The 24188-nt window shown below is 42.5% G+C and overlaps 2 protein-coding genes across 3 annotated transcripts in view; one reads left to right on the top strand and one right to left on the bottom strand.

The window, feature by feature from the left end:
* The first annotated feature begins 6432 nt into the window (after positions 1–6432).
* On the top strand, positions 6433–13963 carry SPC25 (SPC25 component of NDC80 kinetochore complex). Of its 2 annotated transcripts, none has more exons than XM_005290404.4 (7): positions 6433–6571; positions 8929–9086; positions 9167–9232; positions 10228–10374; positions 10959–11063; positions 11753–11851; positions 13676–13963. In XM_005290404.4, the coding sequence occupies exons 2-7, from the start codon at positions 8933–8935 to the stop codon at positions 13798–13800; spliced, it is 696 nt and encodes a 231-aa protein (XP_005290461.2). In that variant the 5' UTR covers positions 6433–6571; positions 8929–8932; the 3' UTR covers positions 13801–13963. The 2 variants fall into 2 exon arrangements, with proteins under 2 accessions (XP_005290461.2, XP_065417870.1); XM_065561798.1 differs by lacking the exon at positions 6433–6571 and adding an exon at positions 6617–6729.
* Positions 13964–14461: 498 nt separating this feature from the next.
* NOSTRIN (nitric oxide synthase trafficking) overlaps positions 14462–24188 on the bottom strand; it is a 29478-nt gene continuing 19751 nt past the window's right edge. Inside the window, 8 exon segments of the mRNA XM_065560406.1 lie at positions 14462–14671; positions 14968–15142; positions 16763–16889; positions 18216–18341; positions 18748–18813; positions 18815–18849; positions 19770–19841; positions 19844–19868. Coding sequence (XP_065416478.1) covers positions 14572–14671; positions 14968–15142; positions 16763–16889; positions 18216–18341; positions 18748–18813; positions 18815–18849; positions 19770–19841; positions 19844–19868 — 726 coding nt within the window. The 3' untranslated portion in view covers positions 14462–14571.

Below are 24188 nucleotides of genomic sequence, written 5' to 3'. Positions count from 1 at the left end.
CCATGACTTTCCAAAGATAATAGCTAGAGGCTCAGATACCTCCTCTATTAGCTCCTTGAGTATTCTAGGATGCATTTCATCAGGCCCGGGTGACTTGCAGGCATCTAACTTTTCTAAGTGATTTTTAACTTGTTCTTTTTTTATTTTATCCGCTAAACCTACCCCCTTCCCATTAGCATTCACTATGTTAGGCATTGCTTCAGACTTCTCGGTGAAGACCGAAACAAAGAAGTCATTAAGCATCTCTGCCATTTCCAAGTTTCCTGTTACTGTTTCTCCCTCTTCACTAAGCAGTGGGCCTACCCTGTCTTTGGTCTTCCTCTTGCTTCTAATGTATTGATAAAAAGTCTTCTTGTTTCCTTTTATTCCCGTAGCTAGTTTGAGCTCATTTTGTGCCTTTGCCTTTCTAATCTTGCCCCTGCATTCCTGTGTTGTTTGCCTATATTCATCCTTTGTAATCTGTCCTAGTTTCCATTTTTTATATGACTCCTTTTTATTTTTTAGATCGTGCAAGATCTCGTGGTTAAGCCAAGGTGGTCTTTTGCCACATTTTCTATCTTTCCTAACCAGCGGAATAGCTTGCTTTTGGGCCCTTAATAGTGTCCCTTTGAAAAACTGCCAACTCTCCTCAGTTGTTTTTCCCCTCAGTCTTGATTCCCATGGGACCTTACCTATCAGCTCTCTGAGCTTCCCAAAATCTGCCTTCCTGAAATCCATTGTCTCTATTTTGCTGTTCCCCCTTCTACCCTTCCTTAGAATTGCAAACTCTATGATTTCATGATCACTTTCACCCAGGCTGCCTTCTACTTTCACATTCTCAACGAGTTCCTCCCTATTTGTTAAAATCAAGTCTAGAACAGCTTCCCCCCTAGTAGCTTTTTCAACCTTCTGAAATAAAAAGTTGTCTCCAATGCAGTCCAAGAATTTGTTGGATAGTCTGTGCCCCGCTGTGTTATTTTCCCAACATATATCCGGATAGTTGAAGTCCCCCATCACCACCAAATCTTGGGCTTTGGATGATTTTGTTAGTTGCTTGAAAAAAGCCTCATCCACCTCTTCCACCTGGTTAGGTGGCCTGTAATAGACTCCTAGCATGACATCTCCCTTGTTTTTTGCCCCTTTAAGCCTAACCCAGAGACTCTCAACACTTCCGTCTCCTATGTCCATCTCTACCTCAGTCCAAGTGTGTACATTTTTAATATATAAGGCAACACCTCCTCCCTTTTTCCCCTGTCTATCCTTCCTGAGCAAGCTGTACATCCACACCAACATTCCAATCATGTGTATTATCCCACCAAGTTTCAGTGATGCCAACAATGTCATAGTTGTATTTATTTATTAGCACTTCCAGTTCTTCCTGCTTATTCCCCATACTTCTCGCATTTGTATATAGGCATCTAAGATACTGGTTTGATCTTTCCTCCCAGTTTTGTCCTGACTCTCCTTTCTCTCTGCCACACTCCCTCTTGTTTCCGACCCATCTCCCCGGTCTCCATGTTCCCCACTTACCTGTGGGCTTTGCTCACCTATCCCCGTCGAACCTAGTTTAAAGCCCTCCTCACTAGGTTAGCCAGTCTGTGTCCGAATAGGGTCTTTCCTCTCCTCGAAAGGTGAACGCCATCTCTGCCTAGCAGTCCTTCCTCAAATAGCATCCCGTGGTCTAGGAAGCCAAAGCCCTCCTGGCGACACCATCTTCGCAGCCAGGCATTCACCTCCATGATGCATCTGTCTCTGCCCGGGCCCCTACCTTTGACAGGAAGAATTGAAGAGAATACCACCTGCGCTCCAAACTCCTTCACCCGTACTCCCAGAGCCCTGTAGTCACTCTTGATCAGCTCAGTGTCATTTGTGCCCACATGGCTGAGTAGCATGGGGTAGTAGTCAGAGGGCTGGATAATCCTCGACAATGCCTCCGTAACGTCTCGGATACGGGCCCCCGGCAGGCAGCATACCTCCCGAGATGAAATGTCAGGGCGACAGATGGGCGCCTCCGTCCCCCTCAGCAGAGAGTCTCCGACCACCACTACCCTACGTTTCCTATTCGCAGTGGTGGCAGCAGACTTTCCAGCCTTAGGGGTACGAGGCTTCTCCTCCTTTACTGTAGGGAGTGATTCCTTCTTTCCTGTATCAAGAAGAGCATAACGGTTACCTATAACCACGGCAGGAGGGTTCGGAGCAAGGGTGGAGCACTGCCTGCTGCCAGAAGTAACCAGCTGCCAGTGTCCACCCTGAGCCATCTCCTCCTCCACCAGTGGTGTATCAGCAGTCCTGTGTACTGGGACAGCTACCTCAGCTGTCTCCACATGGACACTGTCGAGGAATTGCTCGTGGATACGGATGCTCCTCAACCTAGCCACCTCCTCCTGTAGCTCTCCCACCTGCTGCCTGAGAGATTCCACCAGCAGGAACCTCTCACATTGGATGGTCCCCCCAGCCTGGATATCAGTAAGTGGAAATTGCAAGTTACAGTCTTTGCAAAACCACACCAGGATCTGGGTAGAGGCATCCATGCTTAGGCACTCTGTCTGGCTACAGGCACAGGTGGAGGAGACAGTAGCAGTGCTGGCACAGGTGTTGCGGGTCTTCCTAACCATCGTAAGCCTCCCTCTGTCAAACTCCCGTCTGCAGCCCCCTGTCAGCTGAAAGGGTTGTTTAAGCAAAAAGTTATGAATGTAGTTGTTTTATAGGTATTAAGGGGAATCAAGAGAAAACAGATGGAACTGGCAAGGGACCCTCGCCCCCTTCCTGCTCCCCTTCCAAACTCCCTTGTGAAACTCCCTGTTAGCAGCCCCTGGTCGCTTGTGCGCTGCTTTATAAAGCCCTGGCCTGTATGAATGCCCCGCCCACTGATGAAGGCTCAGCCACTTACCAGAGGCTTCTAGCTTTCAAACCTTCCAACTGCCAGCCACAGCACACGGTCCTTCAAACAACCAAAACAAACAAACAGACTGACAAACACAAGCTCAGCACACAGCAAGTAACCCTCAAACACAAACAAACACACACTACAGACAGTCACTTACCCCAAAAGGGTGCTGTATTGCTCCTCCTTCACCTGGAGAACTCCCTTGTGAAACTCCCTGTTAGCAGCCCCTGTTCGCAAAGATGCAGAAGGTACATGGAGGCCCTCAACTGTGTGGGTGCTTCACTAGTACCCCACCTTCTGCAGCCCAACTACGGGAGACAAAGTGTTAGAGTGCATTCTCCCAAGCCAAATAAACTCCTTGCTCTAATCACGATTAAGAATTTAGTATTAAATGAACAATATTTTATGTGTAGTTCCTGTTACTCTGATTTTCAGGAAAACAACCAGAGAATGAAGGAATACATCCACTGGGTAGATATACTATGTTAAGATTTTCACTGAGAGCTGTCTGAATTGTCCTTCAAGTAGAACCTGCACATTTTATTGACTATTACTGTAATTCATTCTCTTTTCTAATCAACAGACACACATTGTAAGATCAATGAGGTGAGTGCTCTGCTTGGTCTATTGTTTATCTTAACTCCCAAGAGAAAAAAATGAAGAGGAAAGCTGTTTTAAAATTTCTATTATTAACATGATGCAGATCAGCACTATGGAAATGGTTCCTGAGGTCACAGTAATGCCCAGAATAACAAGGCTGTGGGTCTGGATAATACCTCCAGTACTTCCACTAGAGGTATCCCCTACACACATGCACATACAGTACCACTTTCATTATTATTTCAGAATGAATATATCAATAGAAGTTACTGAAACATGAGAAAAAATGTTTTGCATCTTAACCACAACAGTTATTTTCTACCTGGACCTTATTTAAAATTATACATATGGAAAATCCTCATGTACAAATGGCATTATGGAAACTCTTGAGGAACAGCAAATGTGCTCAGTTTACAAGAAAAAAAATGTTTTTCTTACTGCCTGCACGAGCAGGCCTAGGTTCTGAGAGTCACTGAAATAATACAATAAGTAAACAGTTTCTTTGCTTATAGATTCCAAAGACAGAAGGTGATCATCTAGTCTGACCTGCTGTACAACACAAGCCACAGAACTTTCTCCAAAATAATTCCTAGAGCATATCTTTAAAAAACAAACAAACCATCCAATCTTGATTTAAAAATTGCTAGTGATGGGATTGTACAGATGGTAAATTGTTCCAATGTTTAATTACTCTCACAGTTAAAAATGTACACCTTAGTTCCAGTGTGAATTTTCTAGTTTCATTGTCCAGCTATGGTATTGCTATACCTTTCTCTGCTAGACTGAAAAGCCAATTATTAAATATGTTCCCCATGTAGCTACTTATAGGCTGTAATCAAGTCACTCCTTAACCTTCTCTTTTTTATGCTAAATAGATAGACTCAAACTCAATTGTTATAAGGCATGGTTTCTAATCCTTTAATCATTCTCATAGCTCTTCTCTGAACCCTCTCCAATTTATCAACATCCTTTTTGAATTGTGGACACCAGAACTGGACAAAGTATTCCAGCAGCGGTTGCATCAGTACCAGATATGGAGGTAAAATAACCTCTTACCTCCTTCTCAAGGTTTCCTTGTTTATACCTCCCAGGATTGCATTATATACACATTTTTACCTGCTCACAAACCTTAAAGCAATTTGGAAAAAATTTGTTTTAAAGGAGAGTTATTTCTGGTTATAATGTTCAAAAATCATTGGGTAGATAGTTAGATACCACAGTTATGGACTCTGTATCAGAACCTACACAGCCATTAGACCAACACCATGTTTTTTCAGCTGAGACTAGCCATGCAATTAGTTTGATCCTTTAAAATTTTATTTCAGATATAAAAACTTCTCAGTCATTTACAGGTCACTTAGTCAGTTCTGCCACTTTAAGTGAAATTAAATGAAAAAAACACAGAAATGATTGCTTAATGTAAAATATGACATTTTGTAGTACATATCCAAAATATTTTAAAATAAAATTCATTTAAGATTTTCAAAGTACGTGTGTATGAGTGATCCTCACTTGAAATAATAGTAAGATAAGAATCAAACGTGTTAACCTTCTGCCCAATGTACAGTGAACACAAGGCACAATGTTAGAAAGTAAGAGAACCTTCTCCATACCTGTTCCAGGACAATAGTATTCATTCTATATTAACTGCTGTGATGAAATAAATAATCATTTGCTGTTATTGTGTGGTACAGGTAGACTGTTTAATTAATGTCTGAAAGATTCAACTGAGTAAGCGGTAAGCATCTTGTTTTAAGTCCTGTTTTAAAGGACTTTTTTCTTTTCTGAGTCATGCATGTAGATCCAGCTCCTCCTCTGGGACAATGATGGACCAGCAGAATATACGTTTATTATTGGTATGTCAACAAGGCCTTCAAGTAGCCTATTCACGGCATACAGATCCTGAAAAACTGGAGGCATTACATGGCAAGTTGCTGGACAATGCAGGGAAAAGAAAAATAAGCAGTCTGTGCTACAACTAAATTTTAGAACTAGTAACTAAACAACCCACCAAAGAACTATGCTATTGCAGAGAACTATTTTTGTAATTGATCATTTTTTGTCTGGGCTTACACTGTTTCATACAAAATGGAAGAAAGGAGAAAAAAAATGCAATTTTCTCCTAAACTCAGTGCCAGTTACATGAAAGGAAAAACATTCATTCAAGGGCACTGAAGGAGAACCAATTATGGAGTGCTGTGCTCCCTCTAGGATTAAAAAGGTTACCGAAATTCAGGGGTGGTGCAGGACTGCATGAGCCAGCTACGACTAAATACCTTCTGCTTTATCTATTCTTTTGGGACAGCCACGTCACTGTAACCAGACAACAGCGGCTGCAAAAGGTCTGCTGTCTGTGGCAGGTACTTAAGCCCCAAGGCAGCGGCCCCGCTCCCACTGGATGTGCGCGGATGAACTGGCTGAGAAGCTGCCTTTTGACGGGGCGTTTGCGAGCAGAGCGGGTTTGCAGGCGCCGTCTGTACGCAGCGAGGATTTCAAACCCGCTGGCCGTACGCAACCTTAACAAGGCACCCGGCGCCATTGAGCGCCCGCCGCCGGGCACAGCCTGCCGCGGGCGGCCCCACGGTCCTTGGGCCCCGGGGCTGGTTTGGGCTGTTTCCCGGCTAGCCGCACACCAGGGGGGCAGCCTGGCTGATGACGGGCTGGGGCAGCCAGCGCGCCCCACCCCGCGGGGGCTGTGCACAAAGTAGCTGCAGCGGCCCAGCGACGCGCTGATTATACAGGGACGGTAGAAACCCGGACTGGCCATGACCCCAGAGCCCGAACCCCGCATCCCAGCCAGCAGCGCCTCGGCCCTCAGCCAGCTCTTTTCTCTGCTGCTCGGCGGGCCAGACCAGCTGGGCGGAGGCGCGAGGAGCTGGGTCCGCGGCCCCGCCCCGATTGCCGTCACTCTCCCACTTACCGTTTGACAACGGACTACAACTCCCATCATGCGCCACGCCGCTCCACCAATAGCGAGGGCGCTTCTTTGCCGGCTGCGCCAGGAACGGACCAGTGGTTGCGTGCGCTGTAGCTGGGCGCAGGAGGGGCCAATCAGAGAGCGGCCGTGGCGGCGGCGGCAGGACGGTTACGGTTCAAACGCTGGTGGTGAGTGTTGGGGAGCTGCATGGGGCGATCGCTGGGCGGCTAAGCCGGGCCCCGCCCGCGGGGCTGAGGAGAAGGGGGCGCAGCGCCCGGGACGGGGGCAGAGGGCGTAGGCGACAGCCTAGGCGGTGCTTTCCCTGAATTAGCGCCTGGGCTCGAAGGTGTGACCCGCCTTGAACCTAGCTCGTCGGGGTGCAGTAAACACGGGCACGTCCTGAGCCGTTCCGTGCCGGCGTCGGGCACAGCTCAGGGGCAGCAGAATCGGCTAGAAACCCCCCCACACCCCCCTTAAGCTCGGCGCCTGTGCTACTGCTTTTTGCTGTCTAACCAGGCTCAAAGGCATCTAGGCACCTAACTCCCATTGATGTCAATGGCAGTCAGGCACCTAAATGCTTTTGAGGCTCTGGCCCAAAGTAACTGCCAGTTGTGTGGCACTGGCATTTATAACTGCTGCAGTTGGACCTACAGCATGTTAAAGCTGGACAGTATTACGTCTATATGACCTGGCAGTTCGTTATCAAAGGCTGCACATAAAACCAAGAAAATGGCAGTTATGAGAACCCAAAGGAGGGAATAGTAGCGGAGCACCCTTATGGTGCAAAGCATCGGCCAGGAAACGTGTTTTTAGGCTGAAAAATTAAAGGTGGTATTATGGGGTTTCACATTAACCTGCAAAGTCAGCCTGGAATCTGAAAGTCAAGCAGGGCTCTCTCTGGCTTGTACATTGTCAACAATAGAGATTCTGCAACCTGATTTAGGTCACCCTTCCGTTAATAATGTGATACAGCTCCAGGAGAGTAAGCTATGTTGTCTTTTCAGTGCAGTCCAGGCAGGAATAAAACGTTAATTCAGCAAAGACTTCTGCACTGTGTTGACTTTCAGTGAAGTCACTGGGACAACACACAGTGCACGGCATTAAATACCTAAATCTGCAGGATGAAGGTATTAGTAAAGTAAGCAGAAATGAAAATTAAATACATACAAGAAATGTCTGCTGAAGAAGTAGCCACCAATCCTTTATAGTAATTCTCAGAGTAGAACTGCTCTCAGACTGAACAGTCTTGTCCCCCCGCCCCATTGTTCTTTCAGGCTAAACAAAATCTGTTTAATTATGTGTACAGCATTATTAGTATAATGCATGTATTAATATTTACAATAATGCATAATTATGTCAGTGCAATATTTTTTGGTACACTATTGTGTTTAATAGATGCTTCAAATGTAAATAGATCTTTTTTAAAGGGAAAATTACTCAGTCCATAATAAGGACTTACTCCCAGGGGCGGCTCCAGGCACCAGCGCAGCAAGTGCGTGCCTGGGGCTGCAAGCCATGGGGGCGCGGTCTGCCGGTCACTGTGGGGGTGGCAGTCAGGGAGCCTTCGGCGACATGCCTACGGGAGGTCTGCCGGTCCCACAGCTTTGGCGGCGGAGATGCCGAAGGCGCGGGACCGGCGGGCATGCTGCCGAATCCGCATTACCAGCGGACCTCCCGCAGGCATGCTGCCGAAGGCTGCCTGACTGCTGTGCTTGGGGCGGCAAAATACATAGAGCCGCCCCTGCTTACTCCTGGATGGGCCTGGGGAGAAGGTGAGTATAAAGTAACAGCAACTTGAAGCCATGTGAAAACTTGTCTCAAATGTTTATCTTAGGATTACAGTACGCTACCCAGATAAAAAACGTGTAGGAATTCTCTCTACTCCCATGATTGTTACCAGTCCAATATGTAGCAGCCATTTCAAAACATTCTCTACATTTAGACCATAGTTAAGTCTTCCTACCGGATAGTATTTAATAATCTGATTCTCATTCTGGAAGGGGAAAATGTTTTGCTTTTTTCCACAGACAACTTTTACCCCCGTCTAAAATATGTTTAGTTCAGTTCAAAATGAGCCAGCAGGTGCAGTTTCCCTTCTTTACTTGAGTAGAATACAGTATTTGGAGTTTTGGGGGAAAAACTACATGCACAGTAATATGATGTCACATCTCAGTATATCTTCTATTCTGCTCTATACGTGTATGATAAAACATTGAAACAGGAAGTAAACATGATGTTGCATCCTTGGTTTTAGTTAGACAGTTTTAGAGCTATTTGTATTCATAATCATGTGCTGAATAGAGTAAACTGATCTAAACAGCACATCACTTGTAATATGGCCAATACAAGTAAGTAGTAAGTTCTGTTGAATGCTGTAACATAACTGTTGCTTAAAAGTCACCGACAGAGCTTTCAAAAACATACAAGAAGAACAGGACTTAAAGTTTCAATAGCAATCAGTATTGGGGAGAATACATCTCGTTATTAATCTATAACAGCTCAGATTGTCTTGTGTGATTGTGTTGTGCTTTTATGTTTGCTGCAGCACTATGTCCCAGATAAAAACAGAAGATGAACTGATCCTTTTTGAAAAAGAGATCAAAGAATTTTGGACGAAATTCAAAAGCATTTGTGGTAGTGAACACGTCAATCAGACTTTGGGACTAAGAGAATCATGCAAGGAGTCCATAAAAGCACTCTCAGGTACAATATTCATGAGTTTACATAGCTAATTTATTTTTAACTCTGTCTTCAGTTGATTCAAATAAATCTCTTTATTACAGAGAAGTGGTCCAAGAAGTTAAAAGAAGGGGATCTAATGATTGACAAAATTCAGGAATACAGAAATGGTATGGTATCGGCTTGTATTTATTACTTCTATAATGAACTAATGTGTTCTGTCAGAACAAAACATTTCATCTTAAAATGGTTCAGTTCAAAGTGAACTGCAAAGCCAAAATGAAGATGATATTAGACCAGGATTTCTGGTCAAAATGTTTTCATTAACAGAATAGGTGATATGTTCTTCAAACCCAGAAATTCCAAAATCTAGTTAAATGATCTGTCTTGTATAGCACTGAGTAAGTTGTTGCCACTTAATAAGAAATGAATAAAGGAGAGCCTTGCAAAGCTCAAGAAAACATACCAGTTGTGTTACAAAGTCAGTTTACTGTGATAAGAAAACAAAAAATTACTTATCTGTCAAAGTTTACTTGTGCAACAGAGTACAGTTTTGCACGGCTAATAACTTATTTCTGGTCTAACTGTCTCCCACATCCTGATTAGTGGGCAAAGTCAGCTTGTAAATCTAGGATTAACTCACTCATTTTAGCTTTGCAAGTCATTGTTAAAAGTTAGGGATAAAAAAAATCACAATGTAACTAGCTATAGGTAGTCTACTGTTACAGATAGATCTCTTGACACAAAATGTATAATGATTGGATCATTGCACCCTTTTAAAGTGACAGGAACTCAAAAGCTGTGCAGTTCTGTCACCGAAAACAAGCCAAGTTGCACTTTTGAATAGCCAGGAGATGCCAGAGGGCCTTTAGAGATTATTCTGTGCTTTCTTTCTAAGCACGTAAACAGTTTGTTTGTACTTGATGCTTGTAGTAGAAGGGCTGCCTCATACAAACAAGAATGCTGACTTCTCTGTCTCGGTGAAATAACTTACACACGTGTTTTTGTAGCACCTAAGTGTAACTTTACTCACATGAGTAATCTTATATTTTGAGGAAACCATCTGTGTATAAAGCTATGTATATGTACAAAAGTGTGTGCAGAATCAGGGACTTATTTAACTAAGTCCAACTGTAAATATTCAAGTTTTTTCTCTTCCTCATAGAGATCCTCCAGCAGAACATATGCATTGAAGAAAAGCAAGAGAACTTAACTGAAATTAATTCCAAAATAAAGCATGAAGAAGAACAAAAGAGAGACTTTATTGATCGCATCCAAGAGCTCAAGGAAGAGTTGTCCAGAAAAAAGGAAAGTAAGTTGTAAAATTGAATGAACATGAAAACACTCCAAGACTTTTAGAATGTGAAGTCTTTTAAAGAGTATACTGTTGGCTTTGCAGTAGGTGTTTCCAGCACTGTAGTTGTGCGAATCTTTGTAGTTAGCATGTCGATACTATAATGCTTGTACAATATAGACAATAGTGGCTTAGGATGTAGAGATAACGTGGTGCTTAGTTTGAATAGTTGTATATAAATGTTCACTTATCAGTGGAGCACTGAATAAAAAAACTAAAATCCTGTAACTCCTCATTCTAACAAGATATAGTTTCATAACTGGTAATTACATGAACAATGCTTTGAAAGGCAAAGTATACTTTAAAGCAGTTATTTGATTCTTAAAATAGCATTCATAATATTAGCCAAATATTTACACACTCTAGCGTGGGGCTAATTAGTGCTACTCAGATTTAAATGAATAGAAATGGGGTAGTTGTCATGACCAGAGAGATTTAACAAAGAAAAGACACTTGCTTTTAACAGACTTATTCTGTAGGATTTTCCAGTGTTCTAAAATTTGTTTAAAAATGCTTTACTCTTGCTTTGACACCTTTTTTAGTTATATCTACTAAAAACAAGGCCACCAAAGAGAGGCTGGAAAGATTGAGTAAGTCTAAAGAACTGTTTGAAGAGCGGCTTGGGCTAGAAATACGCAGAATTTATGGTAAGTTTCCAAGTACACACATGTTCAATTACTTACCCTAGTCATACCCCTGACAAGTTTTTGGCAAAACACCATCATCCTCACACACTAGACAAATGGGGTAGATTTTTTTTAAATTGTGCTTGCACATAGGAAAAAACTTACTGTAGTATTTACATGGTTATGAGTGTGACTTATCTAAATAGTCAATCTGAACAGTGTGTTGCTGATTTGTTTGCTGCAAAGCAATAGAAATCCTTTCTTCTGGCTGTTCTCTATGGCTACAAAGCAATAAAAATGTCTGCTACTGCTGTAGGAACGCTTCTGACTGGATAGAGGCGAAATAAGACAAATAGTTATAAACGTTTCAGATAAACTAATCTCAATTTATAATGATTAAAATCTTTAAAGTTTGGTCCAAATAAAGATTTTGGACTATATAAATGTAATAAAAGATCCACCATTAATTTTATTTTGGGCACTCCATTGGACCTATACTCAACTGTCAAGTAGTTTAAGGGGATACTCAAATAGTTTAAGCCCAAAAGGTGGGTTTCCCTTTTTACAAAAAGAGGAGAAGTCTAGGTTTATTATACTTGACAGCTCAAGAATATCTTTTACTAACTGAAATTTAACTGGATGTGGATGCCATTGAGTATCCTATGTGAAGTTAGTGGTTTTGTTGAATTCTATTTCTGCTTTTGCTTTAGATGAACAGTTGCAGTTTATATTTCGATGTATTGACCACAAAGATCCTGACAAGCCATACACGTTTACTCTCTCTATAAACGAACAGGGAGACTATGAAGGTATGTGTAGATATTAAATGTGTATTTTATTTAAGTGGTTTTTGAACCAGTCTCATATGAGAGGTGCACATGCACACACACAGAGGGGCAGCAAGTTCCATACCGAACAGTTCAGTCTTTAGAATGCTTCAGATGAAGGTCTGTCCCAACAAGCACTGTAATGGCAGCCGTCCCTTGGCAGTCTCCTCCCAGCCACTGCGGTGTCTTTCTGAAACAGACCACACTTTGAGCTCTTTATCAGCCGTTGGCCCCGCCGGTTCCTAGTGTAAGAGTAGTTGGGAACTGGCAGCAGACGGTAGCAAAGTACAAAAAGAGGGCTAGCCAGGGCTAATAAGAACTGTTTCCAATTTAGAATCTGGACCTGGCCCTGACTTCGAGGTGCTAGAAACCCTTCCGACAGTGCCCATAAAACCTTCTCCAAAAACCTTAGACTGGCCAGTTTTCTAAGCATTAGAACTGTTTTATTAGAAAATAGAGAACAGAAATTGGCCTTCTAACTTCTATGCAAACCCCCTGGCATCAATGAATTTGGCCTAGGTACCCATCTGGAAAACATCACATCACTTTAAACAAATAGGATTTCAGAAGAAAAAGTAGGATGTGCTCATGTAATTAAATCGCCATGCTGATGCACAAGAGGGCTCAATTAAGGTTGCAAAAGCAACCTTAATTCTGGCATTTCCTAACTTTTGAATGCTTCTCTTTGTAACTTTAACGTTCTTTTAATGATAAGATAAATACACAACTGTTTTCCTCTCCCACCTTTGTGTGTATAAAGTGCTGGCCCTTGAGATATTAAGCAAAAAAAAAAAAAAAAAAAAAGGCTAGGGGGAAAAGCTGAGAAAAGAGAAGTGAGTGAAGCATGAAGGAGTGTGAGTGACCATCTCAGTTTTTTCCACCTTAGAGGCAGCTCCCAATCTGTACTTTGGGAGCCCATTAACCAATACCACAACTTTATTTCCTACTGCTAACAAATCAAAATTTGTGCATTAAATGGGAGAGACACATTAAATATAGGGAAGTCACTCATGCCCCTCTGAGCGTTTCCATGTACCGCTCAAATTCAGACAGTATTAACGATCCTTTCCTTCCACCATAACCCAAATACACTAAGGAAATACAGCTTTTAGGAGTTGCTTTTCAACTTACTGCTCTCTTACTACTGGAATTTCTTGAACCTAATTTTCACAATAGAAACCCTATTATTCCTCCATTATTCCTCTGAAACTAATGCAGCAGATAGCAATGATGAGGGACCTCTATTTTTACTATTTCGGGTAGAAACTATACTCTAATCCCCAGGGTGTCTTAATCTTTCTCTCTTTCCCCACCACCCAACTTGTCTGAAAATTGGGAACTAGTGGTCAGAATATGCCGCACTTTTGAGTCAGGGTAGGCATTGTTGTGACAATAACTCGAGTAGCAGTAACAGCAATAACACCAGGGGAAGGTCTGGACGTGACAGAATAATATTATGTGCCTTCAGACAAGGCCCCGTTTTCTCCTTGTCTGAAATCAGTCCATGGATTTTTAGGCTTAAAATAGACATATGGAGCACATGCAAAGCTACAGAAAATGGTTAGATCACTAAGACACTAAAAGCAGTGAAAGGGTAAGAGACCCTTAATATAATGAACTAAAATGCATCTCAGAGCTGGCATATAGCTGTTTACCCGACTCATTACATGAAAAATTCAAGTCAAACATTGTGAAATAATTGACTCAGTCTTGTTTTCGGGGGAAGAATACTTGAGACTAGGAAGTATCACAGCATGCTTCACTTGTCTTGGAAATAAAAATTGTTTTCTAATTGTTTCCTTCTAGTGACAAGCAGCTCTCCTCCTCTGGATTGTATAGCAGAACTCCAGCTAAAAGTGAGAGAAACCAACAACTTTGCTGCATTTATTGCCAACATCAGAAAAGCTTTTACAGCTTTATCTTATAAGTAATCTGCAACTATATGTAAAATTGGCTTCATACCTCTCTTCCTGTCCCTGTGTGCATTCCCTGCGCTTCCTTTTGTATTAACAGAACAGTGGAGTGAAAGGAAATATTTATGTATGTTTTTTAATATTCCATTTTCTAAATAAAGAAAAATGGTGAAATGTTTTAGTCCATCTTTATCAGCCAGATGTATTTTTGGTAACTCATTTAAACAATTTAATTAAAGCAAATATTTCTTCAGTCCTCTGTCTCTGCACAGGTAACTGTGACCTAGCTGTAAATTCAATCACTACACTTGTAACTCAGAAGAAAGCCAGCACAACATCTTTAAGGAAATAAGGCTAAAGCAATCTAATAGGCTATGCTAAATTTACCCTCAAAGGATTTGAGTCCTGTATTTAAAAGCTTCCAAAAGAGTCCAGATACCACATTAATAGAGAGATGGTGTTTCTACTCATTCAGAAACTTTGCCCAAGAGTACAGTAGCAGTCACTAGTTTGTTTTTTACAATAATAGAAACATTCATCACACTCCGGTGCTACATCAGTGGAGAGAAAGGCGTCAGTACACTTGGTTCAACAAAAGAGTCAAGGCAACCTCAAGCAACACTGGGTAGATTTCACTTCTGATCTGTATCACTTTGGCAAGGAAAAGACCTTGATTATTTAACAAACTGAACAATTTAAAGAAATATGATCTTTAGGCACCTCAGTGATCTTCATTATTTTCTTATGCTTCTGAGGATGTTTCATCTATGGAAGCAGGGAACTTATCTTCTACATACGTAGTGGATATAGGATAAAGGATTTTCTCTCCTTTAGGGTCCTATACCACCATCCATTATCATCCTTCTGGTGAATGATAATAAAGTCACCTGTTGACAGAATGTATTTGTATTAATTCAACTGGATTTATACATGTGTATTGTGCCATTTCTGCATGGACTCTTGTTTAAAACTTCTCTTTTCCCCTGCCTCCTTTGTAGCATAGTCTAATTAAGTTTAAATGTCTCTGTTGGCTAGGTTAAGATGGAATTAAAATTGGATGACAAACCACACTTACTACAGTATTATATCACAGGGCCCTATTCTCCACTGCACTCAGTCTCATTCCTCAAGCTAGCATTTCAGCTGAAATAGGATTTTGAAAAAACAGGAAGATGTTAATTATCTTTTTGCAAACTTAGCTCATCATCCCTTTTAGCTTGGTAGTCATACAAAGCCTTGCAGGTACCATTTGCAGGATTGTTGTCCCCTGGTTGTGTAAAAGTCATTCGAATACAATCAATAACAGCACAAGTAAAGCAGGATGAAATAAACATGTCTTGTGTAATAATAAATAGTGTTTCTTAAAGTTCATTTTTATAGCCTTATGGCTAAAGGGATTTAGGTGCTTACACATGCAGGCACCGAGTGGGATTTTCCTATTGATTTCAATTTGTTATAGGTGTCTAGGCACTTCTGAATATTCAACTGGGGGCCTGTCTGCATTATTAGGTACCTCCATACCTCTTAAAAATCTGGCCCTTAATAACCAGCATGTCATTACATTTATGCATGTGGCAACTATATATGTGTTTTGATAGTGGAAAGGCACAAACCTAATTTTTGGAACATGGTTACAGCTGAGAGAAAACTCTAAGAACTATTTCAGTTATCTCAGGTAAAGCGAGATTAGGTTGTGGAGTGTCTGGTGTCCAGGTAAGTGAAACCCAAATGAGGCTCTGATCAGACTCCTAATCAATCTTGATGGAAGTTGGATTAGGTTCAAACTATCATGGGACCCCACAGAACTGTGAACCCTCTAACAAGGTGAACAGAATGCATTGGGCCTAGAGAGGAGGTTCCTCCATCCCTCTCCTTTTCCCATACTGCCCTCTGACTTCTAGAAGACTCTTCGGGCGGAAGACTGGAATTTCTGATCCGTTAACCACCATGGCAAACTTTTTTGGATTATTGTAGGACACTAGCATGACCAAAGGCTAGCCCTATACTGATATGTCTGTGGCTAAGAATTTGGCATTACTATAATAAAGGACTAGTTGCCTATGGTTAGAGCCACACACATATAGTATCTTTAGCATAATTTATCAGTAATACAGTTTCCAGAAAACTTAATTGGGCAGTGATTCCATTTGGCACATACCAATTGTTTTAACACAGATCATTAAAAGAGACATTGTGTTGGTTGGTTTAGGTCCTGAATTCAGGTCTCTTTAAAAAGTGTTTTACAAAACTAAATCAGTGGAAATGTTTACTGACTTAAATAAGGTGAATTGACTTTTTATGTCAATTTACACATACACACTGGTAATTTTTTAAATTAACTATTGCAGCATTATGACAGTGTATGAGAAGCAGACAGCGAAGCTGTATTTTCACTGTCCATGTTGAGCAACCTGTGTAATTTAAGCTAACAGCATAAATGCTGAAAAGTTAAATTAAATTTGCAAAATCTTTGTTTTTAAAAGCTAAGGGCCTCATCCTGCAAACAGTGCCGTTCTTAGCACATGGGGAAAAGGGATCATGTCCTGACATTCACATCTGTCTCTCCTACAGAAGGGGAACTCAATGTCTTCCACAGCATTATACTTGCCCCCCGCTTCCACCCACCCAAACTCCTGCAAAGGGCACGACTGCAATGGAAACATATGGCCTCTGCAAGGAACTCCTGGGATTGTGAGGTTTCTGGACTGGACCTACTGACTACTCCATAGGGGACACATCCCATCCAATGCCAATAGAATGACGTGGGTAGGAATTCTGCGAGGATTCCCTGCAGTGTTTTCCTCTATGTTTTGCTGTGGGAGGGATGATCCATTCTTTTAGTAAGTGTTATTATGCACAGTGGTAAGTGTTGGTAGCATCAGGTCCTAAACTGTTATCAGTAATATGCATAAGAAAATGTAATGGTTTTTAAAAAATTTAAGCCACTTTGGCCATTTAAAATGCATGTTAACTTAGCTACCGATGTCACTTGAGTACACAAAAATGGAGTATTGGAGGAGTTCGGTGATATGGACACTGTCATTTGTGATATGCCATTCACCACAGTGCTTCAGCTGAAAGTACCAGTTCTGAATGCATATCCTGTGCTTCATTTGCATCCAAGAGTATAAGGCCTTTTACTGCTTACACTTTTCTAGTCACTTACACCTGTGCAAAGTGAATGTAAAGTGCTATCAAATCAGAATGGTGATGATTTAATCCCATTTGGCAGTGGAGTACTAGGATCCTATGTGCTGACCCAAGAATCAAGTGTGGAGTTACCTGGCAGAAAGCTTGAGTTATTCACTGGCCAACTGGCAGCTCCTCTGCTCTAGGTGCGCTCAAATCATTTCATTTTAATACGGCGAGAGATGAGGACAGAACTATGTGCACAGTCCTGTTGGTGATATTTAAAAATAAATATTAAGGAAATAATGAGAGCACTTTCTTATTATTTATCACCTTTAAAACAAATACAAGGAAGTTCTTCACGCAGTGCACAGTCAACTTGCGGAACTCCTTACCTGAGGAGGTTGTGAAGGCTAGGACTATAACAGCGTTTAAAAGAGAACTGGATAAATTCACGGTGGTTAAGTCCATTAATGGCTATTAGCCAGGATGGGTAAGGAATGGTGTCCCTAGCCTCTGTTTGTCAGAGGATGGAGATGAATGGGAGGAGAGAGATCACTTGATCATTGCCTGTTAGGTTCACTCCCTCTGGGGCACCTGGCATTGGCCACTGTCGGTAGACAGGATACCGGGCTAGATGGACCTTTGGTGTGACCTGGTATGGCCGTTCTTATGTTCTTATAGCCTTTTGTGCCCAATCTTGAGAGGTTTTTTTAGTTTCTTTAGAGATTTTCATAAACACAGGAAACATTTTAGGAATAGATTGAGTTATTTGTAACCCTATAGCGTTCTGTGGTTTCTGCCACTGTACTACAGTCTGAGTTCTAACATTTAGCTAAAAGCTTCTAATGTTTCTAACACAGAAGCCCACAGGAAGACCCCCATTAGGCCTGCCCCTGGCATTTGATCTGTGGTGGTGGACTTCTATGCCTGTACAGAGCCCCTTTCACCCCAGATGTATTGTCTGTCTGCAATGCCTGGGTCAGACTGAGGGATTGAAGCCTTGGTGCTTCAGTATTACTAATACATATTTTAGCTGGCTCAGATAAAATCAGAAACACTTTGGCTAGCTCTACTGGCAAGGGCAAGCCCAGAGCATTGTTGTTAATAATCTGCGCTACATCAAGTCAGTGATATCGAAAGGAAAATGGAATAGTCTTTTATTGAGAATGATAACAGATAGTACATCTCAACTTCTGCTGTACCAAGCATAGAACAAGTAATTGCCTATAGAAGGGTTAAAGTACATCCTAGGCAAAGTAGTAGAAAAGTGGTCATGACACTGATTACATTAACTGCTTTACCTTCTCTTTCCAGTTGGAGATACAGTCGCTCCAGGGATGTCTGGGCTTAGGCTTCTGCTCTAGTTCTGCTAGTACTGTGGATAGTTTGCAGATGTTTGCTCACAAAAGGCTTGTTTTTGGGTTTGTCTGCAGGCAAGTGATTACAGTAAATATTAACAAAGAGACCTAATATTACAAGGTATCTTGATGAAAATATCAAAGGCAGTTTTTTTCTAAGAAAGAAATCACCCTCTCAATTGGTTTTACATTTTTAGTCTTACTCTGAGACATTAAAAAAGTGTCTTTCCTCTTCCTTTCTCTCCTATTTCATTCATCTGTGAAACATTGGCTTTAATTCCGGATACTCATTATTCAGATCTCTAATTCTTGGACTCTGGTACTCTTACACTAAATGACCACCAGTTGGTTCTGTCAAGAATTTATTACTAAAACTGGAGCCTAAATTAGCATTGAGTCAAACCTAGACAAAGCCAGGTTCTTGAAATGAAATGCTGCAGTCATTAAAAATGCTACGTTTAAAATAAGAATGTACCTGCTCCAGGAGCACAGCAGTGTCTTTCTGGTTCTTTACATCTGAAAATCGGGGGGGGGGGGGGGGGTGTCTCTGTGTCTGTTTTAAGCATCCGCTCCAGACCTGAAAAGTATCAAAGATACTGACAGGTGTGTGAAGGACTTCTTGGGTCATCTAGTCCACACTGGCGAATACTTTACCCTGTTACTGTCATATTCACCCTAAAATTTCTCATTCCTTAATCTCATCCTATTACTCCCATTTATACACCATTGTGTTCCACTCTCAATATTTTCTCCCTCCTTCACATGTAAACTTTTCTGTTACTCGAAGACTTATTCTCTACCAACCCCAATAATCCTGTAGCCACACTGTATACTCTAACTTGTGATCTTTTCTTTCAAGTCAGTCAGTCTAGCCATTTGCTATTTTTGTTGTCCTTTTCTAAATGGTCTCAGATGTAGCTACGTGCTATTGTTCCCAGAACTGGGGCTGTTGGTAGGACCAGCCTGGGCTCAGCTTGGTAAGTTTGGTCAGGGAGTCCAGGCAGCATTCAGTGTGTAGAATGTTCCCAATGGAAAGGGGAGATGGCTGGAATACTGGTGTGCTCCAGTGATCCCTGACTGCCCAAAAGGGCATTTGGGGCCATGGCAGCTGGCTGCAACTTTAGAGCAGACCTTTGGTTACTTTAATTTGTGGGGAACCAATTCAACCCCCAGACAGCCCAAAGATCAGGGGGTGCAATAGTGGCATGAAACTTTTAAAGGGCTTTTTTTTTGTACCTAATATAAAGATGAACTAGTGGCTCCAAAGTTAAGATTGCAGTGACATAGTCTCTTCTTGTCCTGTGTTTTTGTTCACTTTCACTTGCATACTATTTATGTTTTGGAATAAAAAATGACAATCTCTCTGTGTTACACCCAAAGTGTGCCTAGAGGATTCTCATTTACCACCTGCAATTCCCCCACATGAGGCACTGTGACAGGGCCCATAATCTAATACAATCCATTAAGACATTCAGTGCAATAGCAACAGACAAGAACCTTCTTTTTCCTGTGCTGCCTTGTTTAGATCCTTCTGCAGTCACAGCACTTTTGCTTTGATTGAAGCTTTTCATCCATTCCATTTGTAAAATCTTCCTCCTTGAGGTCTTTAAACCACTTTAAACCTGAGTTATTGAGGACTTCAATAACTCAGGCATAGGTTAGGGATTTGGGTGGGTGAGATTCTGTAGCCTGCGTTGTGCAGGGGGTCAGACTAGATGATCATAATGGTCCCTTCTGACCTTAAAGTCTATGAGTCTATGAGAAAACATTTAGATGTGCAGATGACACAGGAAACATCACACTGTAGAAATAAGACCCCTATTAAAACCTTCACTGGAGATGCTGGGATTGAATTTTATGAAGAGAAACAAGCGCAAGTTCAGAACAAAGAAAGAGGTCTCAGTAATACTTGATGTTAGGAGATTGCCATCCACAGAAGCTTTAGTTTGCTGAGGGGGTTGGCCCAGTAGATTAGGTACAAGAAAGATGCAGGGTTAACTGAAATGCTTTGTTTACAAACTTGCAGGTTTATGATATAAAAAGATAACTATTCTGAACTAGCCAATGTTGAGGGCAATGAGTTTGCCTTGGTACTGTGTCTGTGAGAGTCTCTATAGTGATCAATCAGTTCTGGTGCTTGATTTTATTTCCTGACAATCACTTACCAGAATTTCCCCTGAAATATCTTATGTGTGAAAACCAAGTTTTATAGCAAGGAAGCACAGCAGAACATTTTCAAGAATATCCAAAGAGGGCTAACTAAGGCCTCAATCCTTCAAGTTGGTGGGGTCAGCATAGATTCAGAAGTCCATCTGGGAGGACTAAAACATGGTTACTTACTGTAACAGTTGTTCTTTGAGATGTGATCCAGACATGTATTCCATGTAGGAGTGCACACGCCCAATTCACTGCAGCTGGAGAACTTTGCCTAGCAGTACCCGGAGGAGTGGTGTCCTCATCTCATGGCCTTAGCTCCTCCCCTAGCCATATCAGGGTGGCACTTCCCCGACCCCGATCAATTCCTTCACACCAAATGTCAGAAGTAGAGACTCCGATGCAGAGGGGGCAGAGCATGTGTTGTGGAATATACATCTGCATCACATCTTGAAGAACAACAGTTACAGTACAGAACTGCATTTTCTTCTTTGAGTAGATGCAGCCATGTATTCATGAAGGTGACTCACAAGCGGTACCCGCAGGAGAAGTCTGTTTAAACAAGGACTGCAGGGCTGCTCCAAAGTGTGCACCTGAGCGGGATGCAGTAGGAATGGCATAGTTGTTTGTAAACATCTGTACAGAGGTGCAAGTGGAAATGTCACTTAGAAATGCAATTGATGTCTCCTGGACACTGGTAGATTGAGCTACTTCATATGCTGTCATGATGTAGTAAAGTTATCCAACTGGAGATCATATGGTAAGAGACTGCTTGACCCTTCATTCAGTCTGCATATGACACAAACAGAGATGAAAGGGTTTAGTCCTATCCAGGTAGAAAGCTAGACACTGCCTGACCATCTAACGTGTGAAGAGGCTGCTCCTCCAGGACTGAATGTGGCTTAGAAAAAAAACCACACCAGGAGAAATAAGACTTAGTTCAAGTGAAATTGAGATACCACTTTAGGCAAAAACTTATGGCATGGCTGCAAGGACACTTTGTCTTTGCAAAGCTGTGTGTCAGGAGGCTTTGGCATCATGGGCTGCAATTCACATGCTCTCCTTGCAGATGTTATTGCCACGAGGAAGGCAGTTTTCTGACACAGAAGGGAGAGAGGAAGTTACCACTAGGACAAGGTCCCACAAAGGAACCAGTTCTTTCACTGGTGGGTAGAGAAAAGAATGTTGCTACCATGGCATTCAAGAACACCAGCTTCCCTTGGTTGAGTGGATAAAATGCCAAAATTGCACTCTCAATGAACTTAGTGTGAAACCAGAAGACTGAAGGTGTAACAGATTCTCCAAGATGGCCTGGATACAAGCAGGCCTAGGCTGAACTCCCTGGGACAATGACCATACCGAGAACCACTTCCACTTGGCCAAATAGGTCACGCTAGTGGAGGGTTTCCTGCTACTGAGCAGGACTTGTCATACTACCTCCAAACATTGTTCCTCCTCTTCATTTAATCATGCAGCATCCACACTGAGATGCAGGGAGCTGAGTGTTGGATGCAAAACTTGACCATCATGCTGAGTCAGGAGGTCAGGATGAAGAGGAAGATATGAGGGAGGTCAGATTGATAACACAAGGAGGTCAGAGAACCAGCATTGCCTCAGCCAGCCTGGGGTAATGAGAATGAGTTTGGCCTGGTCCAATTTCAGCTTGAGAATGGCCTGCGGGATGATTGGAAAAGGAAGAAACCCATACAGAAGTGCCAATTCCCAACTTAAGTGAAAAGCTTCAGTCAGGGAGCCCTGGATTGAGGCTCCCCAGGGGAGCAAAACATCCAGCATTTCTTGTGGTCTCTGGTGGCAAATAGGTCAATCATTGGGATGCCTCATCGTTAAAAAATGGACTGTACGATGCTTGGCGTCAGACCTGCACTGTCCACTGTCATAAGGAATCCAAGATCAGCAGGGGAAGTCGGACCAGACTTTCCAAAGGATGGCAATTCAGACAATAGACTGAGTTCATCCACATCTGAAGAGAATGTAGGCACAGCTTGGCAAATTGGACTACTTGTGTGCAGGCAGATTTATGAACTAACAACTTCAAGCATACTCGGGATGTGGTCGAGGGCTGAGACTGCAGCTCCAGACAAAGGTGGTGAATCAGTCAGTCGGCAGAAATGCCGTCAAAATCACAGAGTCTATCAGGGCCTCAATGCACTCGACTCTGAGTTGGGACAAATGTCGACTTCCTGCTGTTCAGGATGAGGCCCAGATGATTGAGTAAGCGTAGCACGAGAGACGACATGAGCATGAACATGAGAGAGGACTTCTCTGGACTTGCCTCTCAGCTACACATCATCCAGATATGAGAAGATATGAAGTCCCTTCTTTCTGAGGTACACTGCTACCACAGTCATGCATTTGGTAAAAAACCCGAGGAGCCGAAGACAGGCCGAAGGGGAGCCTGGTGTACTGATAGTGCTGGTCCGCCACAACAAACTGAAAACACCTCCTGTGGCTCGGGAGAATTGCTACATGAAAATGAGTGTCCTGAAGCTCCAGGGCAGCAAACCAGCCATTGGGATTTAACGCAGGGAGGATAGTTGCTAGAGCGACCATCCGGAATCTTGTGTATCTGATGTATTTGTTGAGGTTGCAAAGGTTGAGAATAGGTTTCACGCCCCCCGCCCCCCTTGGGATTGGGAACCAGAAAATACCAGGAGCACTCTGATGCAGCAGGAGAACTTCCTCTACAGCTCCCAGAGCTAGTAGGGACTGAACCTGCTTGAGGAGCGATGTCTCGTGAAAGGGGTCCCTGAAGAGGGATGGGGTAGGAGAGTGGGGAGAAAAGATGGAGAGAAGCTGGATACCATAACCTGATATAATGGTGCTTAGGATCCTATTGTCCATGGTAATCAAATCCCAACCACTACAAATGAGCTAGCCTGTCCCTGAATAGGAGGGACAGAACTGGAGAGGTCACAACTGGATCTCTGCTCTGGACACAGAAGTTAAAATGGCCATCTTGCTGGATGCTGGGGGAGGACGGGCCGGCTGGCTGGCTGAGCCCAGAAGCAGAGGATCTCTGCCTCTGGGATCTATGATCCTTCCTTGGGTAATCCCATTGCCTCACCTATAGCATAGATAATTATTAGAGCAAGTGTTGCAAAATATCCTCAGGAGGCAATGGGTAGGGCACAATAGGCAGCAGTTTTCAGCTGCCGACTTAGGCATCTTCTTAGCCTTAACATGGGCCAGGATCCTCAGTACTGGAGGACTCCTCTTGTTCTACCCACTAGTATGGAATGTCCAAAATTCCTTGGGGATTTATTGGCAAACGTTTTCCAGAAGAAGCTCAGGGATTTAATATGTAAACAAGTATTTCACCATGCCATTATGCAGGCTATTATTTTGAGATCTGCTCCCCCTCTGTTTAGATTGCATATGCATAATAGCAACCCCAGAATAAATGAATGTTCTCATGACAGACTAAGCTTTCCAGCGTATGTAGCAAACTCTTTACCTGGCAAAGTGCTAGAGCAAACCGCGTTGCTTGCATTGCCAGAATTCACCTATATGAAGTTCAAGGGAAGTATGTGATACATGACAGTAACAGTGTCATTATGATGTATGAATAATTCTCCTCATTATGCATGGAGATGCAGACATATAGCCAGGGATAAGTTAACCAGGGGGGTTGGCCTGCCATTATATTAAATTCATATAGTATTAAACGCTTTGTCAAGCCTCCCCTTGGGGGCAGAGGCAGCCCTGGTGTATGTCTGTGCAGAGCATGGCACAATGGAGCCC

The sequence above is a fragment of the Chrysemys picta genome, chromosome 11 (assembly GCF_011386835.1).
Source record: "Chrysemys picta bellii isolate R12L10 chromosome 11, ASM1138683v2, whole genome shotgun sequence".
Taxonomy (NCBI): Eukaryota; Metazoa; Chordata; order Testudines; family Emydidae; genus Chrysemys; species Chrysemys picta.
This window is presented reverse-complemented; position numbering and strand designations above follow the sequence as displayed.